A 20136-nucleotide genomic window follows, 5' to 3' on the forward strand; every position below is an offset into this window, starting at 1 on the left:
AACACAATCGCTAGTGAAGAATGTAAATGCTAATGAAAGATACTCTGATTCATTGCTTTAGGCACCATCAAATCAATAATAAGGGCCACTATTCATGCATGTATCCAGTGGCTAAGGTCCGCTGATTGGATTCATATTTCCTGATTGAAACATAGGTTGAAGATATCTTCAACCTAGATTAAAACCACCCATCAAAATTCGGAGGAATATCACAATGCAAAACTTGATGAGATCAGACAGCATGAACAGATAGCAATCAGCAGTGAAAGAGAGGTAATGACAGGAAAGTATTCAGTAACCATTGTTGAGAAATATGCCAAATGTTAATTAAATGCCTACAAGGGAATCGAGGAGACAAATGTAAAAGACGAGCCACAGAACAGAATGATCATTGCCATTTCCAGCTGTATATTGCCATCTAGTGTCGCATGAAGGGAGCAACTGAGCATTATGTTTGAATTAGCACAACTGTACTTTTATGTTTGCAGGTTAGGTACGACCAACATTTCTGAATTCATGCAGCAATCATTAAATGACGAGCATGTTTACAACAGACAGAAAGAAGAAAGATTCTGATTTGTCATGGAGGGTTTAATGGATTGGGGATTTTTGTGTTATCTTTGGCAGGTTTTGCAGTTGGAGGCAAGATACCATTTTGTTTTGAACCACTCTGGAATAATGCATTTGCCTTCTTGCAAACATCAGTATAACGGTGATAAATAAAATGAGAATATCAAGAGATTTGTGGTAGAATAATTTATTTTATTCTGATATACTTTTAAAGAAATAATATACAAAGCTATTTTCGCCCCATCCTCACAAAAACCTCTGGTCCCCCACTATCTGATAAGTGTGTACGTCACTCCTGTTCTACAGACCAACACTTTGGCCGGTGCCTTCCCAAATTTCAGCACGCCACTGATAGATCAGAGGGGTCTTAGGAGAAGGAAGGCGAAGCTAAGTTTGTGGATGTGGAAGAGTGAGACAGCATTGTCATGTGAACGTTTCATTGTAAAATAGTTACTTTATTTAGTGAGGCCTAAAAAAAAGTTTAACTTCGGTAAAACTAAATGTTGCAAACATTAACTACGGAATCCATTTAACTACTGCTGTACTGGCTTAGCTAGTATAGTCAAGACAAAGGTGAGTCCCATGAAAAAATGATCCCATCTTGTTCACAAGGACAAAATGAATAATGTGCAATAATTTAGGTTTACATAACCACATAAAACTAAAGACCCTTTCACAATTTTGCAAGAAACTGCACATGATAAGGAATGAATTATTCTGCAGACTCAAGCTAGACAAAACAGACAAGCTTACAAAACATCAAAGTTCAGGATAAACTGGGAAAATAATCAAGTACAGATCAAATGGGGGTATAGATGGAGGTGCGCGTAGGAGGATATTCAGAGGGTGTGGAGGATGAGAACGTTGCCCTTTATTGTAGGATTCTGTTGAGGGTTTAGTGATATGGACTGGGAGGTTACCAGAAGGTTACTCCATGGGGCAGCATGTTCTGAGTCACCTGGCCCAACGTTAGAGGGGGGTCATAGTCATGTTGGGGTGGGAAGTTAGGAAGTCTACAGACTATTTCCATCCAGCAGGAAAGTGGGGTGAGAGAATGGACAGACAGACAACTTCCATCAAGCAGCTATGCATCTTTGTCAGATCACATTTAAAAAAAAGTACTCCGCTAATAATGAACCCATGATCCTGGGACTGCTAAATTCATGATTCCTAACTATATGAGTCTGGAAGGAATCAAAGTTGGCTCATTCAAGAATCTTCTTTGCACTCCTTCAAGTCTATGCTTTAGACGTGTTCATGAATCAGTTGATTCATACATCTCAAGCCAATCTGAGTTCACGCTAGAAACTTCAGTTAATGCATTATGCATAATGTATGCATTCCCAACCGAAACTGGCTATTCCAGAGGAAAAGCCAGTAATTCTCAGTTTCTCCAGTGCAACAAACAGTCCACGATTCCAAAAGGCGGCAGCTGTTTCTCAGGTAAGAAAAAGTTATGACCTGTAGGTTCCTCAGAATCGACCGGTTTGGGTGTCCATGAAATGCTCAACTAGGCTTCGTATTCTTTCAGCCTGCAATTTCATAGAAAATTTTAATCTTGGACGCCTAATAAAATCTACACTTTCAGGGGCTTCGGCAATGGTACGCTTCATTGCTTGGCCCATGATGTCTTCAACAGGCCCAGACTCTTTTCCGTATTCCTCATTTGCCCTTTGGTTCATGACGTTTCAGAAGTGTTCAGACCAGGGCACAGAGGACCTCGTTGAGGGCTTTGACTGCAGTCTTAAGCAGTTCACCGTCCTTCGTCTCCCACACAGGTTCTCAGACCATGTAAGAGTTCTGGTTCTTCAGCTTGTCCAGTTCTTTGCTCTGCTGTCTAAGGAACAGTATTCTGGGAGAAAGAAAAGGACAGTTTTAAGAAAATAAGCAATTTATCGTGTGACATATAGACACAATCACTGCACAAGACAATTATGATGTGTGTGCTCGCTTGTCCTGTTCTCACCTCTGTTCCCTCAGCGTGGCCTGGATCTCACACACTCTGACTAATGATCTGAGGTTTTTGAGTTCAGTGCAGATCTCAGACATGTAGAGACTGCCCATGTTGTGGGCATCTTCCCGTAACCGTGCTGCCTGAAAGAGAAAGGCGGAGCTGGTTGAGAGAGTGCACCAAAACACAAATGAACCTTTAGCATGGAGAGCAAATATCAGAAAGAAAAAAATAAGCTTCTTCAGAAGGAAATCCCAAATCAGAAATGTGTTTCAGTACCGGTTAGTCAGACTACCGAAAAGCCGACACTCACTATGTATAGGGTTGTAGGCCTGCCTATTGGTTCCATAACCTGCTATCAATGTGTGCAAAAGAAGTGAAAGCAAGTGAACCCTTGTTGTCTGAGTACCCGAAGGCAGGCAGCTTATCTGCTGCTTCTGACTAGCCAGCCCCAGCTTTTTTTGGTAGTTCAGCTCTTTGTAGTTGAAGTGATGGCTAAATACACTGCTCAAAAAAATAAAAGGGACCACTAAAATAACATATCCTAGATCTGAATGAAATATTCTTATTAAATACTTTTCTTTACATAGTTGAATGTGCCGACAACAAAATCACACAAAAATGATCAATGGAAATCAAATGTATCAACCCATGGAGGTCTGGATTTGGAGTCACACTCAAAATTAAAGTGGAAAACCATACTACAGGCTGATCCAACTTTGATGTAATGTCCTTAAAACAAGTCAAAATGAAGCTCAGTAGTGTGTGTGGCCTCCAAGTGCCTGTATGACCTCCCTACAACGCCTGGGCATGCTCCTGATGAGGTGGCGGATGGTCTCCTGAGGGATCTCCTCCCAGACCTGGACTAAAGCATCCGCCAACTCCTGGACAGTCTGTGGTGCAACGTGGCATTGGTGGATGGAGCGAGACATGATGTCCCAGATGTGCTCAATTGGATTCAGGTCTGGGGAACGGGCAGGCCAGTGCATAGCATCAATGCCTTCCTCTTGCAGGAACTGCTGACACACTCCCAGCCACATGAGGTCGAGCATTGTCTTGCATTAGGAGGAACCCAGGGCCAACCGCACCAGCATATGGTCTCACAAGGGGTCTGAGGATCTCATCTCGGTCCCTAATGGCAGTCAGGCTACCTCTGGCTGTGTGGCCCCCCAAAGAAATGCCACCCCACACCATGACTGACCCACCACCAAACCGGTCATGCTGGAGGATGTTGCAGGCAGCAGAACATTCTCCACGGCGTCTCCAGACTGTCACATGTGCTCAGTGTGAACCTGCTTTCATCTGTGAAGAGCACAGGGCGCCAGTGGCGAATTGGCCAATCTTGTTGTTCTCTGGCAAATGCCAAACGTCCTGCACGGTGTTGGGCTGTAAGCACAACCCCCACCTGTGGACGTCGGGCCCTCATACCACCCTCATGGAGTCTGTTTCTGACCGTTTGAGCAGACACATGCATTTTGCAGGGCTCTGGCAGTGCTCCTCCTACCTCCTTGCACAAAGGTAGTTTACATACACCTTAGCTAAATACATGTAAACTCAGTTTCACAATTCCTGACATTTAAACTCAGTAAAAATTCCCTGTTTTAGGTCAGTTAGGATCACCACTTTATTTTAAGAATGTGAAATGTCAGAATAATAGTAGAGAATGATTTACTTGAGCTTTTATTGCTTTCATCACATTCCCAGTGGGTCAGAAGTCTACATACAATCAATTAGTATTTGGTAGCATTGCCTTTAAATTGTTGAACTTGGGTCAAATGTTTTGGGTAACCTTAAACAAGCTTCCCAGAATAAGGTGGGTAAATTTTGGCCCATTCTTCCTGGCAGAGCTGGTGCAACTGAGGCAGGTTTGTGTATGCCTTCCTCCTTGCACACGCTTTTTCAGTTCTGCCCACAATTTTTCTGTGGGATTGAGGTCAGGGCTTTGTGATGGCCACTCCAATACCTTGACTTTGTCCTTAAGCCATTTTGCCACAACTTTGGAAGTATGCTTGGGGTCATTGTCCATTTGGAAGACCCATTTGTGATCAACTTCCTGACTGATGTCTTGAGATGTTACTTCAATATATCCACATAATTTTCCTACCTCATGAAGCCATCTATTTTGTGAAGTGCACCAGTCCCTCCTGCAGAAAAGCACCCTCACAACATGATGCTGCCACACTCGTGCTTCACAGTTGGGATGGTGTTCTTTGGCTTGCAAGCCTCCAAACATATGGCCAAACAGTTCTATTTTTGTTTCATCAGACCAGAGGACATTTCTCCAAAAAGTAAGATCTTTGTCCCATATGCAGTTATATTTTTTGGCAAACCGTAGTCTTTTTTTTAATGGCGGTTTTGGAGCAGTGGCTTCTTCCTTGCTGAGCGGCCTTTCAGGTTATTACTGTGGATATAGATACTTTTGTACCCGTTTCCTCCAGCATCTTCACAAGGTCCTTTGCTGTTGTTCTGGGATTGATATGCACTTTACGCACCAAAGTACATTCATCTCTAGGAGACAGAACGAGTCTCCTTCTTGAGCGGAATGACAGCTGTGTGGTCCCATGGTGTTTATACTTGTGTACAATTGTTTGTACAGATGAATGTGGTACCTTCAGGCATTTGGAAATTGCTCCCAAGGATGAACCAGACTTGTGGAAGTCTACAATTTTTCTGAGGTCTTGGCTGATTTCTTTGATTTTCCCATGATGTCAAGCAAAGAGGCACTGAGTTCAAAGGTAGCCCTTGAAATACATCCACAGGTACACCTCCAATTGACTCAAATGATGTCAATCAGAAGCTTCTAAAGCCATGACATCATTTTCTGGAATTTTCCAAGCTGTTTAAAGGCACAGTCAACTTAGTGTATGTAAACTTCTGACCGACAGGAATTGTGATAGTGAATTATGAAATAATCTGTCTGTAAACTATTGTTGGGAAAATGACTTATGTCATGCAAAGTAGACGTCCTAACCAACTTGCAAAAACTATAGTTTGTTAACAAGACATTTGTGGAGTGGTTGAAAAACTAGTTTTAATGACTCCAACTTAAGTGTATGTAAACTTCCGACTTCAACTGTAGGTACGAAATGTGATTGTATGGTAGTGCTATTTAAAACTGCCGTTACGTAATAATATATACACACACAACTCAATGACATGCATATATCCTACTAACATCAATGCATGACTACTAAATTGCTATCACAAATCTTAATTTAACAACTAACATGACCTTCTGTGTATTCCTGTTATATCCACACAGTATGGTATTATTTTCATGATGAATATTGAACCCATTAAAATCGTAGTCATACAGTTGACAGATATTAACATACAAACTACTAACTCGGTGTTCTCATATGTTGATCATCCCGTTATCGCACTTAACAGTGGAGCTCCTACCTGCTTCTCGATGTGCTCGGCGGGCCAGTTCTGGACGTGCCTGATGAGGTTCTCATCAAAGTGAGAGGCCAGCGAGGGAGTGAAGGAGCCGGGAGTGCTGGACTGGGCTGAGGCGACGTTGAGAACCGAATGGCCGCCGGTGGCGTTGCCGTTAGGTCCTGATGGCGGACTCCCCTGACTGCTGGACAAGAGAGAAAGCAGAGTCGTTATAAGGAGAGTAAAGGCTCCATCCAGAAACAACCTCCAGTCTACCACCTACACACTTGTGTTGATTGGAAAGGTTTGGATAGGTGGCTACTACAAAAGCACTTTTATGCATTCAAGCCTTCCAGATATACACAAGTGCCTCTACATTTCAAACTACCTCCGCTGTCGGAGAGTTCGGGGGTCCTCTGGATGTTTCTCTGCTGAAGCCTGTTGGGAAACTGGTCCTGGTTTCACTGGGGTAACCTACAGAGGCACAGAGGGGAGAGGGAGGGATGGAGAGAGTAAGCCATTAAAAAGGGAGTGTGTAAGATAAGGAAACAATTAAGAAAATTAAAGCAAGAAACGGGGAAGGAGAGAAGAGAGCAGAGGTGAATGGAGATAAAAGAATGGTGACGTGGGGAGAAAGAAACAGGTCACAGGGTTGAAATGAAAAAAAAAATGAAAAAAAAACAATACACCCCCAATCATAATATTATTTGACAAGTTTAGAGTTTCCGCGAAGGTGCTGACCTTTGGTTGGGAGGAGGCAGGAGGCATGCTGAGTGGGGGTTTCTGGTTATGGAGGTTGGTCTGGGGCGTGCCGTTCCTGGGTGACACATATGAGCGGGGTGAGGAGGTGTCCGACATTAGCGATATGGGTGACTGACTCGCCTGCTGGGCCGCTATTGGTTCATGTCCAGGAGGGGAATATGACAAAGGAGGAAATATTTTTAATGAAAGCAACCTTAATCTCAAATACAAAGGTTATTACTATACGGAACAAAAATATAAACCCAACATGCAACAATTTCAAAGATTTTACAGTTCATATAAGGAAATCATTTAATTTCAATAAAAGCTATGGACTTCACATGAGTGGGCAGGGGTGCCCACTCAATTTGTAGGATATTTTATTTCTGATCATGAAACATGAGACCAACACTTTACATGTTGCGTTTATATTTTTGTTCAGTATATAAATTATACATTTGCCTATAAGGACCATAATTTTAAAGGTTTTATTTTTCTTATGCATCCAAAACTTTGTGAAACTCCGTGGCTATTGTTGCTTTGAGGACTACCCTGGTTAAATACGTCAATAGCAACATTTTCTAAATTATTCAACAGAAAACCAAATCAGATGTTGCCCTGAACTGAAGGACGCCCATACACCTTCTTGAGAGATAAGTAACATTTCCAGTTACAGATTTTAACAACAACAGCTTCCTTGAAAACATTTAATAGGAAAATGCTTACAATGTATTTCTTTCTGAATAACATGTCAGAGTGCAATGTAAGCATAGCTCTATTTACCAACCACAAGACACTGAAAAATCTGTAAAACCAGTCTAACAAAAAAGAAAGGCATCAAAAAGATCACCAGAAAGGTGACATAACAGCAGCCATACCTTGGTTGGAGGATTGTTGAGCAGCTTGGGAAAGCAGAGAAGTGATGTTGAAAGCAGACGGTCCAGCAGTGAGGAGTTTATGAAGCATAGACTGCAAGGAAGCTTGGGTGACAGCAGCCGCGAGGACTGGAGGAGGGAAAAAACACACAGGACAATGAGAAAAATACAGATACGTACACACAAGCAAACAGGCAACAAACTTGTGTATGTATGCATGATTGTAACACATACACAGATGGGTCCATATCCATACACATACATTAACAAAGAGCAAGAGAGGAGAGGGGTTGTTGAGTGACAGTGAAACAGAGGTGAGCAGACATGATATAGGCTATACAAAACTGTCATTGAATGGGTGGTTTAATTTGATGATTTTATATTTACAACCCAGTTGGTAGGCAAGAATCCCTTTTCTCAGGATCACTCATCCACAACAATAGAACCCACCAACCCTTCGCCTCGATTAAGCTACTCCCTATTTGGTGAATTAAGCCGATTCAATATCTGGTCGGAGTAAGATAAACTAGAAACCAAATGGGATCAGACTGAAGATCAAATCCACGTTGGTTTTGTGGTCATATAATAACTCCAGATATCAGAAAATCCAAATGTGTTTCACATTTCAGTACAGCGGGTGGGGGGTGGGGGGCTGTAACTCCCATGTTTTACAATACTTATGCTCCATGAACATTTACATAGAAAACATGTCACTCAGATTTGCCCTTTGAGCTTAAAGTCCTATTTTGCGACTTGGGGCTCGTGCCAATTAAGCCCTTTTCAACCAGTGAGCCATTTGAACTCAGGTACGCTAAAGATCAAGCAGGAGAAATGTGGAATTGGCCAACTCACCCTCATTGATCTTGGCCATGTCCATGCTGCCGTTGTTCATCTGCAGAGTGGCTTGCAGCGCTGGGAGGAGCTGCCGCAGGAGGGCGGGGTCTTGGAGCAGGCCCGAGGCCTGGGTTTGGACAGAGGGGGACACCGGGACCGTGGAGGAGGAAGATGAAGGGGTGGGGTTAGAGCCAGATGCTTGGTTCAGGCCCGGATTGGTGGAGGAAGAGGACTGAGAAGGTGCAGATTTGGAGGACTTGTCCCCTGAAGTGCTCTCTGTGGGGCAAAAAGAACAACAAGTTAGGGCTGCGGACACTGGCTTGACACATAGGATACACCTCTATAGTTCATAGTGACTTCCTTTCCACCTCAACTTTTTTCACACATTGAAAAGGTGATCGCCATAATGCATAGTTGTCAAGTCTTTTCAGATCAGTGCAGAGGAAGGAGAGGACACAAGGAAAATAAGTCACGTCTCACTATTGACACATTGGCCATATTGTAAGACTGTAGATGATTTCATATACAAGTATAGTCATAATATCACAACAAAAAGGTACTCTTTAAATAGGCAGGCAAGTAAAAATCCAGATGTTACTGCTGCATCTGAAACCTAGACTACACCTCCCATACGCTCTACCTCTGTAGTTTTTATACTCACTTGTGGTGGCTGTGTCGACAGACTCTCGTCTGTAGTCCCGGTCTTTGGGGAAAGTGTTGGACTCCCTCTTAGATGGGTCTTTCTGCCTCTGCTCTCTGGACACAATGAAACACAAACGCAAGGTCACTGTCAGGTTTAAGTTAAATTAAGAGGAGTGTAATTGCTGGTTGAATAAAGATTGGGAATGTAATTTCATGTCCAGACTTCTGTCAGAATGCGTAATCTACCAATCTCTGTTTTGGGACATTTTAGCATGCTATATATAGTAGGGCCCAAAAACTCAGTTTTATTTGTTGCCTGTTTGGTTTTTCCCATTTAGAATTGTTCTGTTTTTTTTCTCTTCAGGTTTTCGCTCCCAAAATCACTTTAATAGAAAAACAAAATCCAAGTCCACAACAATGCTTAAACCACATCAGGACACCACTTTTGAGATCTGGAAAAACCCTTTAAATCAAGTTCGCAGAGACTTAGGTTAGCGGTGTTTCTGTAGCACACATGTGATTGCATAGTTTGCTAAACAAATTGCCACTGGATTGATTACAATAATCATGATATCATTCTGCCAGGTAGGCATAGGATACTTTGTAGTGAAAATGTAATTAAAAAGGGTTTTGAGAAAGCCTTTCCATCGTTGACCGTTGTCATTACCATCATCGCTAACAGCTAGGCATACACAAAGTAGACAGATGCACGCACAAATACAGGGGAATTCCCACGTTGCTCTACAGAAGGTTGAAAGAAAATATTAATAACTGATGCATTTTGATTCTTGCAAATTGAATACATTTAAAATTGTTGAATTCCGTTTTAATGTCTGGATTCAGAGATTCCATCTGCGTTTTCCGCATCAGGGATGTTATAGGGCCCTACAATAATTCAATCAATGAAATTAGGCTCATAAATATGTTAGAATGGGCAGTCGGACTACGGCAGCCACGCGGCTATGGATTCTGTATTGGGTTTTAGGGTAGAAACGGAAGAGTTGAGGGAAAAGAGGAGAAGAGTATGGCGCTTAGGAGTGACACTTTTTCCATGATTCAAGTCCTTACCTCTCCAGCCAGTCTTTGGGCTTCTCCCATTGAGAGACCTCAGTCCTGCAGTTGTAGTAGTACTTCTTGCCGGAGGAGCTGATGTGCTCGGACCAGTCGTCTGCAGGCTCATGAGGCTGAGGGAAGAAGGCACGACAAATAGGTTAACTAACACTCTAGGGTAGGTTTTGCAGAGTGCAAACCAAGTTTGAATCTGCATGTGGGGAAACAGCACTACTGTACTCCCTAGCACTTTTCCAATTGTTTTTATTTTGTTGATGAAACTGAGGAGAGGGGTGTCAGGCAGTGGGAATGTTTTGTTTTTTTGCAGTAAAGATCTAACGTGCATGCAATGGAATAAAATCAGTGTTCATTGTTTGCAGTAACTTTATTGTTGTTGTAATATCCCAAACGGACATGGCAGTATCACCAACTAAGGATTCTAGCTTTAAGATCAAGTAGGCCTACATTTGGGGATGTGATCAGCACTACATGTAAAATCAGGGGAAAGGCTGGTGGCTAGTGATCAGATTCACATGTAAAATCCTGTGTGGGGATCCTTGCTTAAGTATTGGGCCTAACCGATTCAAATGTAAGAAACAATGTGCTTTATCTTGAAAACACATTTAGGGAATTTGGAAAATGGTCAATACATTTTTCTTTTACAACATACAAAAAGCAATGTTAGAAGGCATCAAGTAAATACAATACAATAAATAAATACAGGATGTGAGCATAGGCCTAGACTAGACAGTGTTGAAAGACTTGAAATGCATGCGGAGCTAACCCTTCGGTTCGAGAGGCTGATATCTCGATGCAAAAGTAAATCTACCCCATTGTTTCTCTGCAGAAGTGTATGTATGTATGTATGTATGTATGTATGTATGTATGTGGTGAGCTGTGGAAAGAATCTCCTCTTGAAAGACTGATTACCATCACCATCAACATCTTGATGGAGATGAACACCAGAGAACAACCAACCAAAATCTCATCATTTGATTTGATTTTTTCATTTGATTTGACATAGACATTTGAATGTGTAGTCCAGTTTCGTGTGACAAATGACCTCAATTGTCTCTGTCATCCGGACAGAGCCAATTGGTCATTTGTCAAACGAAACTGGACTACACATTCAAATGTCTACGTCAAATCAAATTTTATTTGTGACTTTGTAAACAGGTGTAGACTAACAGTGAAATGCCTACATATGGGCCCTTCCCAACAATGCAGAGAGAGAAAAAACTAGAAAGATAACAAGGAATAAATACACAATGAGTTACGATAACTTGTCTATATCCATGGGGTACCAGTACCGAGTCGATGTGCATACTGGAAGGGGTAAAATGAATAGGCAACAGGATAGATAATAAGCAGTAGCTCAACATTTAACACCATAGTACCCTCCAAACTCGCCACTAAGCTTGAGACATTGGGTCTCGACCCAGCCCTGTGCAACTGGGTCCTGGACTTTCTGACGGGACGCCCCCAGGCGGCGAGGGTAAGAAACAGAATAGCCACCCCGCTGGGGCCCCACAAGGGTGCGTTCTCAGCACTCTCCTGTACTCCCTGTTCACCCACGACTGTGTGGCCATGCACACTTCCAACTCAATCATCAAGTTTGCAGACGACACTACAGTGGTAGGCTTGATTACCAACAACGACGAGAATGCCTACAGGGAGGAGGTGAGGGCCCTCGGAGTGTGGTGTAAGTAAAATAACCTCACAGTCAACTTCAACAAAAGGAGATGATCAAGGATTTCAGGAAACAGCAGAGGGAGCACCCCCCTATCCACATCGACGGGACAGCAGTGGAAAATGTGGAAAGTTAAGTTCCTCTGCGTACACATCACGGACAAACTGAATTGGTCCACCCACACAGACAGTGTGGTGAAGGCGGCGCAACAGCACCTCTTCAACCTCAGGAGACTGAAGGACTACCTGACATGATGACTCCTTGCTGTCCCCAGTCCACCTGGCCGTGCTGCTGCTCCAGTTTCAACTGACCTGAGCCCTAGGACCATGCCCCAGGACTACCTGACATGATGACTCCTGGCTGTCCCCAGTCCACCTGACCATGCTGCTGCTCCAGTTTCAACTGTTCTGCCTTATTATTATTCGACCATGCTGGTCATTTATGAACATTTGAACATCTTGGCCATGTTCTGTTATAATCTCCACCCGGCACAGCCAGAAGAGGACTGGCCACCCCACATAGCCTGGTACCTCTCTAGGTTTCTTCCTAGGTTTTGGCCTTTCTAGGGAGTTTTTCCTAGCCACCGTGCTTCTACACCTGCATTGCTTGCTGTTTGGGGTTTTAGGCTGGGTTTCTGTACAGCACTTTGAGATATCAGCTGATGTACGAAGGGCCATATAAATAAATTTGATTTGATTTTTGATTTGATTTGAAGAAATGTGGCTTGTCACCAAAAACACTCAAACTTTTACAGATACACAATCGAGAGCATCCTGTCGGGCTGTATCACCGCCTGGTACAGCAACTGCTCCGCCCACAACTGTAAGGCTCTCCAGAGGGTAGTAAGGTCTGCACAACACATCACCGGGGGCAAACTACCTGCCCTCCAGGACACCTACATCACCCGATGTCACAGGAAGGCCAAAAAGATCATCAAGGACAACAACCACCCGAGCCACTGCCTGTTCACCCCGCTATCATCCAGACAGCGAGTTCAGTTCAGGTGCATCAAAACTGGGACCTAGAGACTGAAAAACAGCTTCTATCTCAAGGCCAGCCGACTGTTAAACAGCCATCACTAACATTGAGTGGCTGCTGCCAAAATACAGACTCAAATCTCTAGCCACTTTAATAATTGATGTAATAAATGTATCACTAGCCACATCAAACAATGCCACTCACTGTTTACATTCCTTACATTACTCATCTCATATGTATATACTGTACTCTATACCATCTGCTGCATCTTGCCTATGCCTCATGGCCATCGCTCATCCATATGTACATATTCTTATTCATCTCTTTAGACTTGTGTGTGTATAAGGTAGCTGTTGTGAAATTGTTAGATTACTTGTTAGACATTACTGCACTGTCGGAACTAGAAGCACAAGCATTTTGCTACACTCGCATTAACATCTGCTAACCATGTGTATGTGACCAATAAAATTTGATTTGATGTCGAGTCAAAAGAGTTGTAGTACAAAAAGGGGGGTGGCCTCAATGCAGATAGCCCAGGTAGCTTTTTGGTTAAATATTTAGCAGTGTTATGGCTTGGGGGGGTAGCTGTTCAGGGTCCTGTTGGTTTCAGACTTGGTGCACTGGTATCGCTTGCCGTGCAGTAGCAGAGTACACTATGACTTGGGTGGCTGGAGTCTGACAATTTTTAGGGCCTTCCTCTGACACCGCCTGGTATAGAGGTCCTTGGTGGCAGGCTGCGTGTCCGCACTATCCTCTGTAGCGCCTTGCTGTCAGATGCCAAGCAGTTGCCATACGAAACACTGATGCAGCCAGTGAAGATGCTCTCATTAGCGCAGCTATAGAACTTGCCTATGACTTGTATATGAGTTTGTCCTGTGGCTCAGGGGCGGGCCCATGATGTATTATTATAGCCATAGCCTGGTGAATGCCTACTTTCAGAAATAATTTGTTCAAGAAGAAAGAAGTCTTACTGTGTCTGACGCCTTGCTTTGATTTGAGTGGGAGCTGTGGTTGTGCACATTCTCTTGCGGAGAGCAGCTGGTACCTATAAAATAAACAACGAGAACACTTATGAGAAATAAAACAGAATTAGCAATGATAGACATGACAAGTGAGGCTACCCATTCATTGAACAAAATATTTGTGCAGTAACATGGAATTTACAGTGGCTATCCATTTTATGAAGTACCCGGGTACAGTATGTCAAAAATGTATACTTTAGTGCACAAGAGAATACTAATATCGCCTAGGTGCATGTCAGTTTTAGCATTCTACAGCGCTTGCTCATTTGACAAGACAGTAACAAGTTAACTAGCTATAAACTAGTGCCCAGGCTACCATATACTAGCACTTGTGGAACACCAGCTACATAACTTCTTATGTTAATGTTGCATTGATGTCTGTGTATAGACTTGACCAACAGTTGTGTGTATATCTTCAGTCAGGAATTGGGCCTTAGGCTAGACTATAGTAATTTAAATATTTCCAGTGGTCAATGTCTTGTTGTACGCGAGTATCTATGCATGTTTTGAGCAGGTGACGTGTGCAGAAGAAGTCCAAGTGATTTTAATAGCCCAATCAACAGTTTATACAGTGCCTTGCGAAAGTATTCGGCCCCCTTGAACTTTGCGACCTTTTGCCACATTTCAGGCTTCAAACATAAAGATATAAAACTGTATTTTTTTGTGGACAATCAACAACAAGTGGGACACAATCATGAAGTGGAACGACATTTATTGGATATTTCAAACTTATTTAACAAATCAAAAACTGAAAAATTGGGCGTGCAAAATTATTCAGCCCCCTTAAGTTAATACTTTGTAGCGCCACCTTTTGCTGCGATTACAGCTGTAAGTCGCTTGGGGTATGTCTCTATCAGTTTTGCACATCGAGAGACTGAATTTTTTCCCCATTACTCCTTGCAAAACAGCTCGAGCTCAGTGAGGTTCGATGGAGAGCATTTGTGAACAGCAGTTTTCAGTTCTTTCCACAGATTCTCGATTGGATTCAGGTCTGGACTTTGACTTGGCCATTCTAACACCTGGATATGTTTATTTTTGAACCATTCCATTGTAGATTTTGCTTTATGTTTTGGATCATTGTCTTGTTGGAAGACAAATCTCCATCCCAGTCTCAGGTCTTTTGCAGACTCCATCAGGTTTTCTTCCAGAATGGTCCTGTATTTGGCTCCATCCATCTTCCCATCAATTTTAACCATCTTCCCTGTCCCCGCTGAAGAAAAGCAGGCCCAAACCATGATGCTGACACCACCATGTTTGACAGTGGGGATGGTGTGTTCAGGGTGGTGAGCTGTGTTGCTTTTACGGCAAACATAACGTCTTGCATTGTTGCCAAAAAGTTCAATTTTGGTTTCATCTGACCAGAGCACCTTCTTCCACATGTTTGGTGTGTCTCCCAGGTGGCTTGTGGCAAACTTTAAACGACACTTTTTATGGATATCTTTAAGAAATGGCTTTCTTCTTGCCACTCTTCCATAAAGGCCAGATTTGTGCAATATACGACTGATTGTTGGCCTATGGACAGAGTCTCCCACCTCAGCTGTAGATCTCTGCAGTTCATCCAGAGTGATCATGGGCCTCTTGGCTGCATCTCTGATCAGTCTTCTCCTTGTATGAGCTGAAAGTTTAGAGGGACGGCCAGGTCTTGGTAGATTTGCAGTGGTCTGATACTCCTTCCATTTCAATATTATCGCTTGCACAGTGCTCCTTGGGATGTTTAAAGCTTGGGAAATCTTTTTGTATCCAAATCCGGCTTTAAACTTCTTCACAACAGTATCTCGGACCTGCCTGGTGTGTTCCTTGTTCTTCATGATGCTCTCTGCGCTTTTAACGGACCTCTGAGACTATCACAGTGCAGGTGCATTTATACGGAGACTTGATTACACACAGGTGGATTGTATTTATCATCATTAGTCATTTAGGTCAACATTGGATCATTCAGAGATCCTCACTGAACTTCTGGAGAGTTTGCTGCACTGAAAGTAAAGGGTCTGAATTTTGCACGCCCAATTTTTCAGTTTTTGATTTGTTAAAAAGTTTGAAATATCCAATAAATGTCGTTCCACTTCATGATTGTGTCCCGCTTGTTGTTGATTCTTCACAAAAAAATACAGTTTTATATCTTTATGTTTGAAGCCTGAAATGTGGCAAAAGGTCGCTAAGTTCAAGGGGGCCGAATACTTTCGCAAGGCACTGTATATATTTTAAGCAGCAGAACAAGATAACAGATTATTTTTAATTTGATGTAGTATCTCGCTAGCCTAGTCCCAGATAAAGCCAACTCCAAAAGGTTGCTTGGCATAACGAAAACCACAGGAATTGGCTAAACAGCACAAACATACTTAGGACCAGGTTAAGCTCTCATCTGGCTGAACAAACGTGCAAGCTTCTCTGTGCACACAGTACTGTTGACAAGCATACAGAGAAGGGAACATCTGCATTTGTGTGTAGCTCGGTTCTCTTTGGGCTTACCACCATCTTTGCCTCGGAGTGTGTGAAATGTTTTTGTTTTGCTGTGCCCGTCGCTGTACTTATTGACCGGACTTTCATCAGAGCGCCGGAGCATTTTGTAGGGCGGTGTAGGATCTGATAACCCATCTCGCATTTTATCGTGACCGTGAAGGGTGGTAGATTGACTCTTTGGCTGGGATTTGTGAGTCTGCAATACAAATAGACTTGTGTTAGTCAACATATCAATAGAAAGCCACCTCTTCTGTTTGATAAACACCTGACATTATACTGTAGGCCTATTTCCCACTCTTGACATTGTGCTGTAATTCTCATTCCTGCCTATGTATGCACAACCTTTTTTATTCCCTAACCTTAACCCAATTATTTTTGCCTGCATTTGTCATTACGGTTCTGTAATTGTTGCACTTTTATAAAGCATCTTAAGGTGGGTTAATCCTTGTGCAGTATTCAGACTAGCAAGCTATGTAGTTGGCTAGCTAACTTTCGGTATAGGTCATTATCAATAAAACGCCACAACATGATGAAGAGCGTTCGATTTGGCTGCTGGGGGGGAAGGAGACCCCGAGCTCTGCAAAAACCCGTTGACAGCTACGGTTTTAATATCATCACCACTTGAAGAGCATAGTCAGGACTACACATTTAGCTCTGTAATAGTTATATTGCAAGTAACAATGCTTTTTTTATGGTCAGTAGCTAAACATCAATGCATAATGTATTTTCAAATTCGTGAGTGTAGCCTATCCATTTGTCACGTCGCTAGCTAAACAACCGACGTGTAATTTCGCTTGCTTCATCAGCGATTGGGATTTTGGAAAGAGTTTGACATCTGCAACTCCTCATCCTTGTAAAAAGTTGTCAGTCGGACTACTGTCATCACCACCATAGATTAAACAGTATTTGGATATCGCCATCTTGTTTATCCCCTCAAAGTTAGCTTGTTAAACTAGCCATATTGACGTGATATGTGATTTGTTAGCCAATTTGATGTGGTCCATCATGTCTGTCAGCAATTGCGATTAAACACTCTTTAAAGCAATGTTGAAAATGGGATAGCGTTATCTAACTTCGCTAGGTAACATAGCTACGTTGGTTGGAGAGAGAAAAAAGTACACTCACGTTACTAGGTCTACTTACCAAACTGTTTAGCCAACTGTACAACGTTTCTACCCGTAGCTCGCACAATAAACATTATCAGCCAACAGTAGGGCCTACATCGGCAAATGCGCCCTTCTGCTGCTTGACAGGCAAAGCGCAAAGGCTTGTCAGGTAGCTATCGTTCACATATATCAAATTAATGGTGGCCAATATGCGATATCGTGAGGCTACCCTCACGTATCTAAAAGTACATGATCAATTGATATTTGCTGATCGTTTAAAGCATGCGGTTACTTGCTGTATAACTTGGATTCGCGCTAAATGGGCGCAATCGGAAATGTGTATTTCTGACTACGCTCTTCAAAGGGTTATTACAACCAAATAGTTAATATTTATTTAACAATCTCTTGAAAACGTCATGTAGTTGTCAATGGTTTCAGCGCTCTCCACCTTGTGAGGTTTTATTGATAAAGACCTAGCTATAGTTAGCTCTTACTAACGTTAGCCAGATAACGTTACCGATCAGAAGATAATTATCCAGCTACACTAGCTAGAAAATTGGCTATTTAGTAGGTTATATACGATATGGTAATGCTACATTCGTTATCCTGCTGGGTATCAAGGCCTGCAATTTCAAGCTCTCTCGTAAAGGTAAACATGGTTAGCGTTGGCTAGCTACGTCACGGGAAAACAGTCAGCAGTTAGTTAAGTTACCTGGCTAGTTAACCATCAGTTGTTTCTAAACACATTACGTAGTTCGCTAGTGTAAATAGCTAACGTTAGATGTAGGCCAACGTATCTTCAGTAACGTAATTTTGCACAAAACTGAGCCATGGCTTGGGAGTTGCAAAGCCAGGCTGAGGCCTGCCTAGCTTACGAGTTAAGTTAGCTAACGTTAGTTAGGTTGCTATTTTAACCAGTTATAGTAGCTAACTAAGTTAGCTAGATAACATACTTGTTAACCAGGCAGCTAGCTAATTAGCCTATATTCACCATTTACCTGATAGGGTTGGGAATCCCTTCGGTCGTTGCACCTGAAATATAGGAAAATAAAGTTAGCCAAGTTATAGGGCACGCATCTAAAATGTTGATGCCGTCTCTGCTCGCGCTGCAAAATATGCTACAAGTAGCTAGCTAGCGAAAATCGAGTTAGCTGTAACTAGCTAGACATGATAGTTGGCAGCATTGTTTTAAAGGAGTGGTGGAGCCGTCAATGAGAAGTGGCAGTAAAACGTATTGTCGTTTACCCATCGCTGAGTCTCGGTTGTTTCCTTGCATGCATTACCATCAATGCCGTGTTGATGTGTGTGTGCGCGCGAGGGGGTGAACTATGGACAACAAAATAGTATTCTCGTCTTTGGTAACTTAATCTTGGCGACGTCTCTGTATTTAGTTAGCCAGCTAGGGACGCTAGCAACTAAATTTTTACAGTGGCTAGCTACGCTATGTTGAAAACGGCCTTTGGTACATTTTTTGCTCGCCTAAACTGCACAATCTCTCCAGTGCAGTGCAAGGAAACAGACGAAGCAATGCGAACTGCCCCGCCTCCAATGTCTTAGCTATTTCCGGGATACTCCCATGTCGGAAAAGAGTCGCAAATCATAATTTATAAAGGGTTTGCAACGCAGTCTTACAAATAACTTTCTCACCAAGAAAGGTGGACACAGAGGAAATACAATGGTTGAAATAACAACACAGCTCACCTAACTGCTAATGCACATGGCTAAGAAAAGGAGATGATGAGAGCAAGGTTCACAAAAGTAATTATAAAAGTGGTAGGCATATGCGCTTTCCCCTACCCCAGTAGCCTATTTCGATAGTCTAAAAAAAACTCACAGTGCCCAATGCAACATTAAATTATAAATCAATCACTATCCCCTTCCCCTAGTGTTCTTAGTTCATCCATGGGCTTTGCAAAGCAATGCCCAATCTAATCAAAGTGATAGTTTGTTGAATTTCACAGCACTAGGCTGAGACAAAAGCCTAAATAGACGGTGGCCCATCTGGGCCAGTTAGAACACTTCCCATATTTTGCAGGGATTGACCCTGATCTGGACAGCCTACCAATCAGGACCAATGCTGTTTTTATGTATCGCTGTCTGTCTAGTATGTCTGTCTGTTCATCTATATAATGGCAAGGAGACATCAGACCATGCCTTTGTTTGGCCTCTGCTTTCCAATGCCTGTTCTGGTCCACTCAGATCCAAATGAACCGACCTCGTGATATAGAACTGATGGGGAAACGTGTAGGGCGAGGGGGACATTTGCACCAAAGTTTTATTGAACCTTTACGCTTGCCTGGTAAATTTGGGTCAGAGCTGGTGACAGGTCACATGGACCAATACTGTCTGGATCAGACTGGCTCTTACTGCTTTTACTCTATGTTTGTCTCTTATTTTGTTCACGTGTGGATGTTCAAATGGACCCAACATCTCACGTTTTAGAAGGAGAAACATCCATGGAGTAATTTTCTCTCTGGTGAGTGTTACCTAATTTGTACTGTGCTGAGCTTGCTGAATTGCATATTGACACCATCACTATTTACATTATTTACTTTATTTTGATCCAATAGCTGTAGAGGATGGTTTGTAAAACAAATAAACAAACTTGTTAGGGAGGGAAAAGCCATCTGTTCTTTTTGGTCACAAACAGTGTGCAGATTCAACAGTGTGCAGATTCAACACAGTTCATCTGATTTATCAAGCACCATTTTTAGTTGTTTCCGTTCTCTTTAAAGTATTGAGTCATTTTCCACTCACACAGTACAATATTCATATTTTTATTGTCAACAAAAGTCACAAACTGACTCAGTTGCTTGCTAGTCAACTGCTTAGGAATATA

General features: G+C 42.5%; 1 protein-coding gene across 4 annotated transcripts; it reads right to left on the bottom strand.

Annotated features, from left to right (window-relative positions):
• Window positions 1-741: 741 nt before the first annotated feature.
• On the bottom strand, window positions 742-19308 carry LOC110529994 (WW domain-containing adapter protein with coiled-coil). 4 transcript variants are annotated; one of them, XM_021612741.3, is made up of 13 exons: window positions 18999-19308; window positions 18296-18329; window positions 16201-16387; window positions 13681-13754; window positions 10060-10175; window positions 9011-9105; window positions 8368-8625; window positions 7519-7644; window positions 6641-6792; window positions 6288-6373; window positions 5924-6104; window positions 2537-2664; window positions 742-2422 (listed from the first exon to the last, which is right to left on the bottom strand). In XM_021612741.3, the coding sequence occupies exons 3-13, from the start codon at window positions 16331-16333 to the stop codon at window positions 2353-2355; spliced, it is 1419 nt and encodes a 472-aa protein (XP_021468416.1). In that variant the 5' UTR covers window positions 16334-16387; window positions 18296-18329; window positions 18999-19308; the 3' UTR covers window positions 742-2352. The 4 variants fall into 4 exon arrangements, with proteins under 4 accessions (XP_021468416.1, XP_090037966.1, XP_021468415.1 ...); XM_090181840.1 differs by having other exon boundaries at window positions 5924-6101; window positions 18999-19298; XM_021612740.3 differs by lacking the exon at window positions 18999-19308 and adding an exon at window positions 18543-18850 and having other exon boundaries at window positions 5924-6101.
• Window positions 19309-20136: the final 828 nt, after the last annotated feature.

This window comes from Oncorhynchus mykiss, chromosome 8, assembly GCF_057628025.1.
Source record: "Oncorhynchus mykiss isolate SJ-2025 chromosome 8, ASM5762802v1, whole genome shotgun sequence".
In the NCBI taxonomy this organism is placed as follows: domain Eukaryota; kingdom Metazoa; phylum Chordata; class Actinopteri; order Salmoniformes; family Salmonidae; genus Oncorhynchus; species Oncorhynchus mykiss.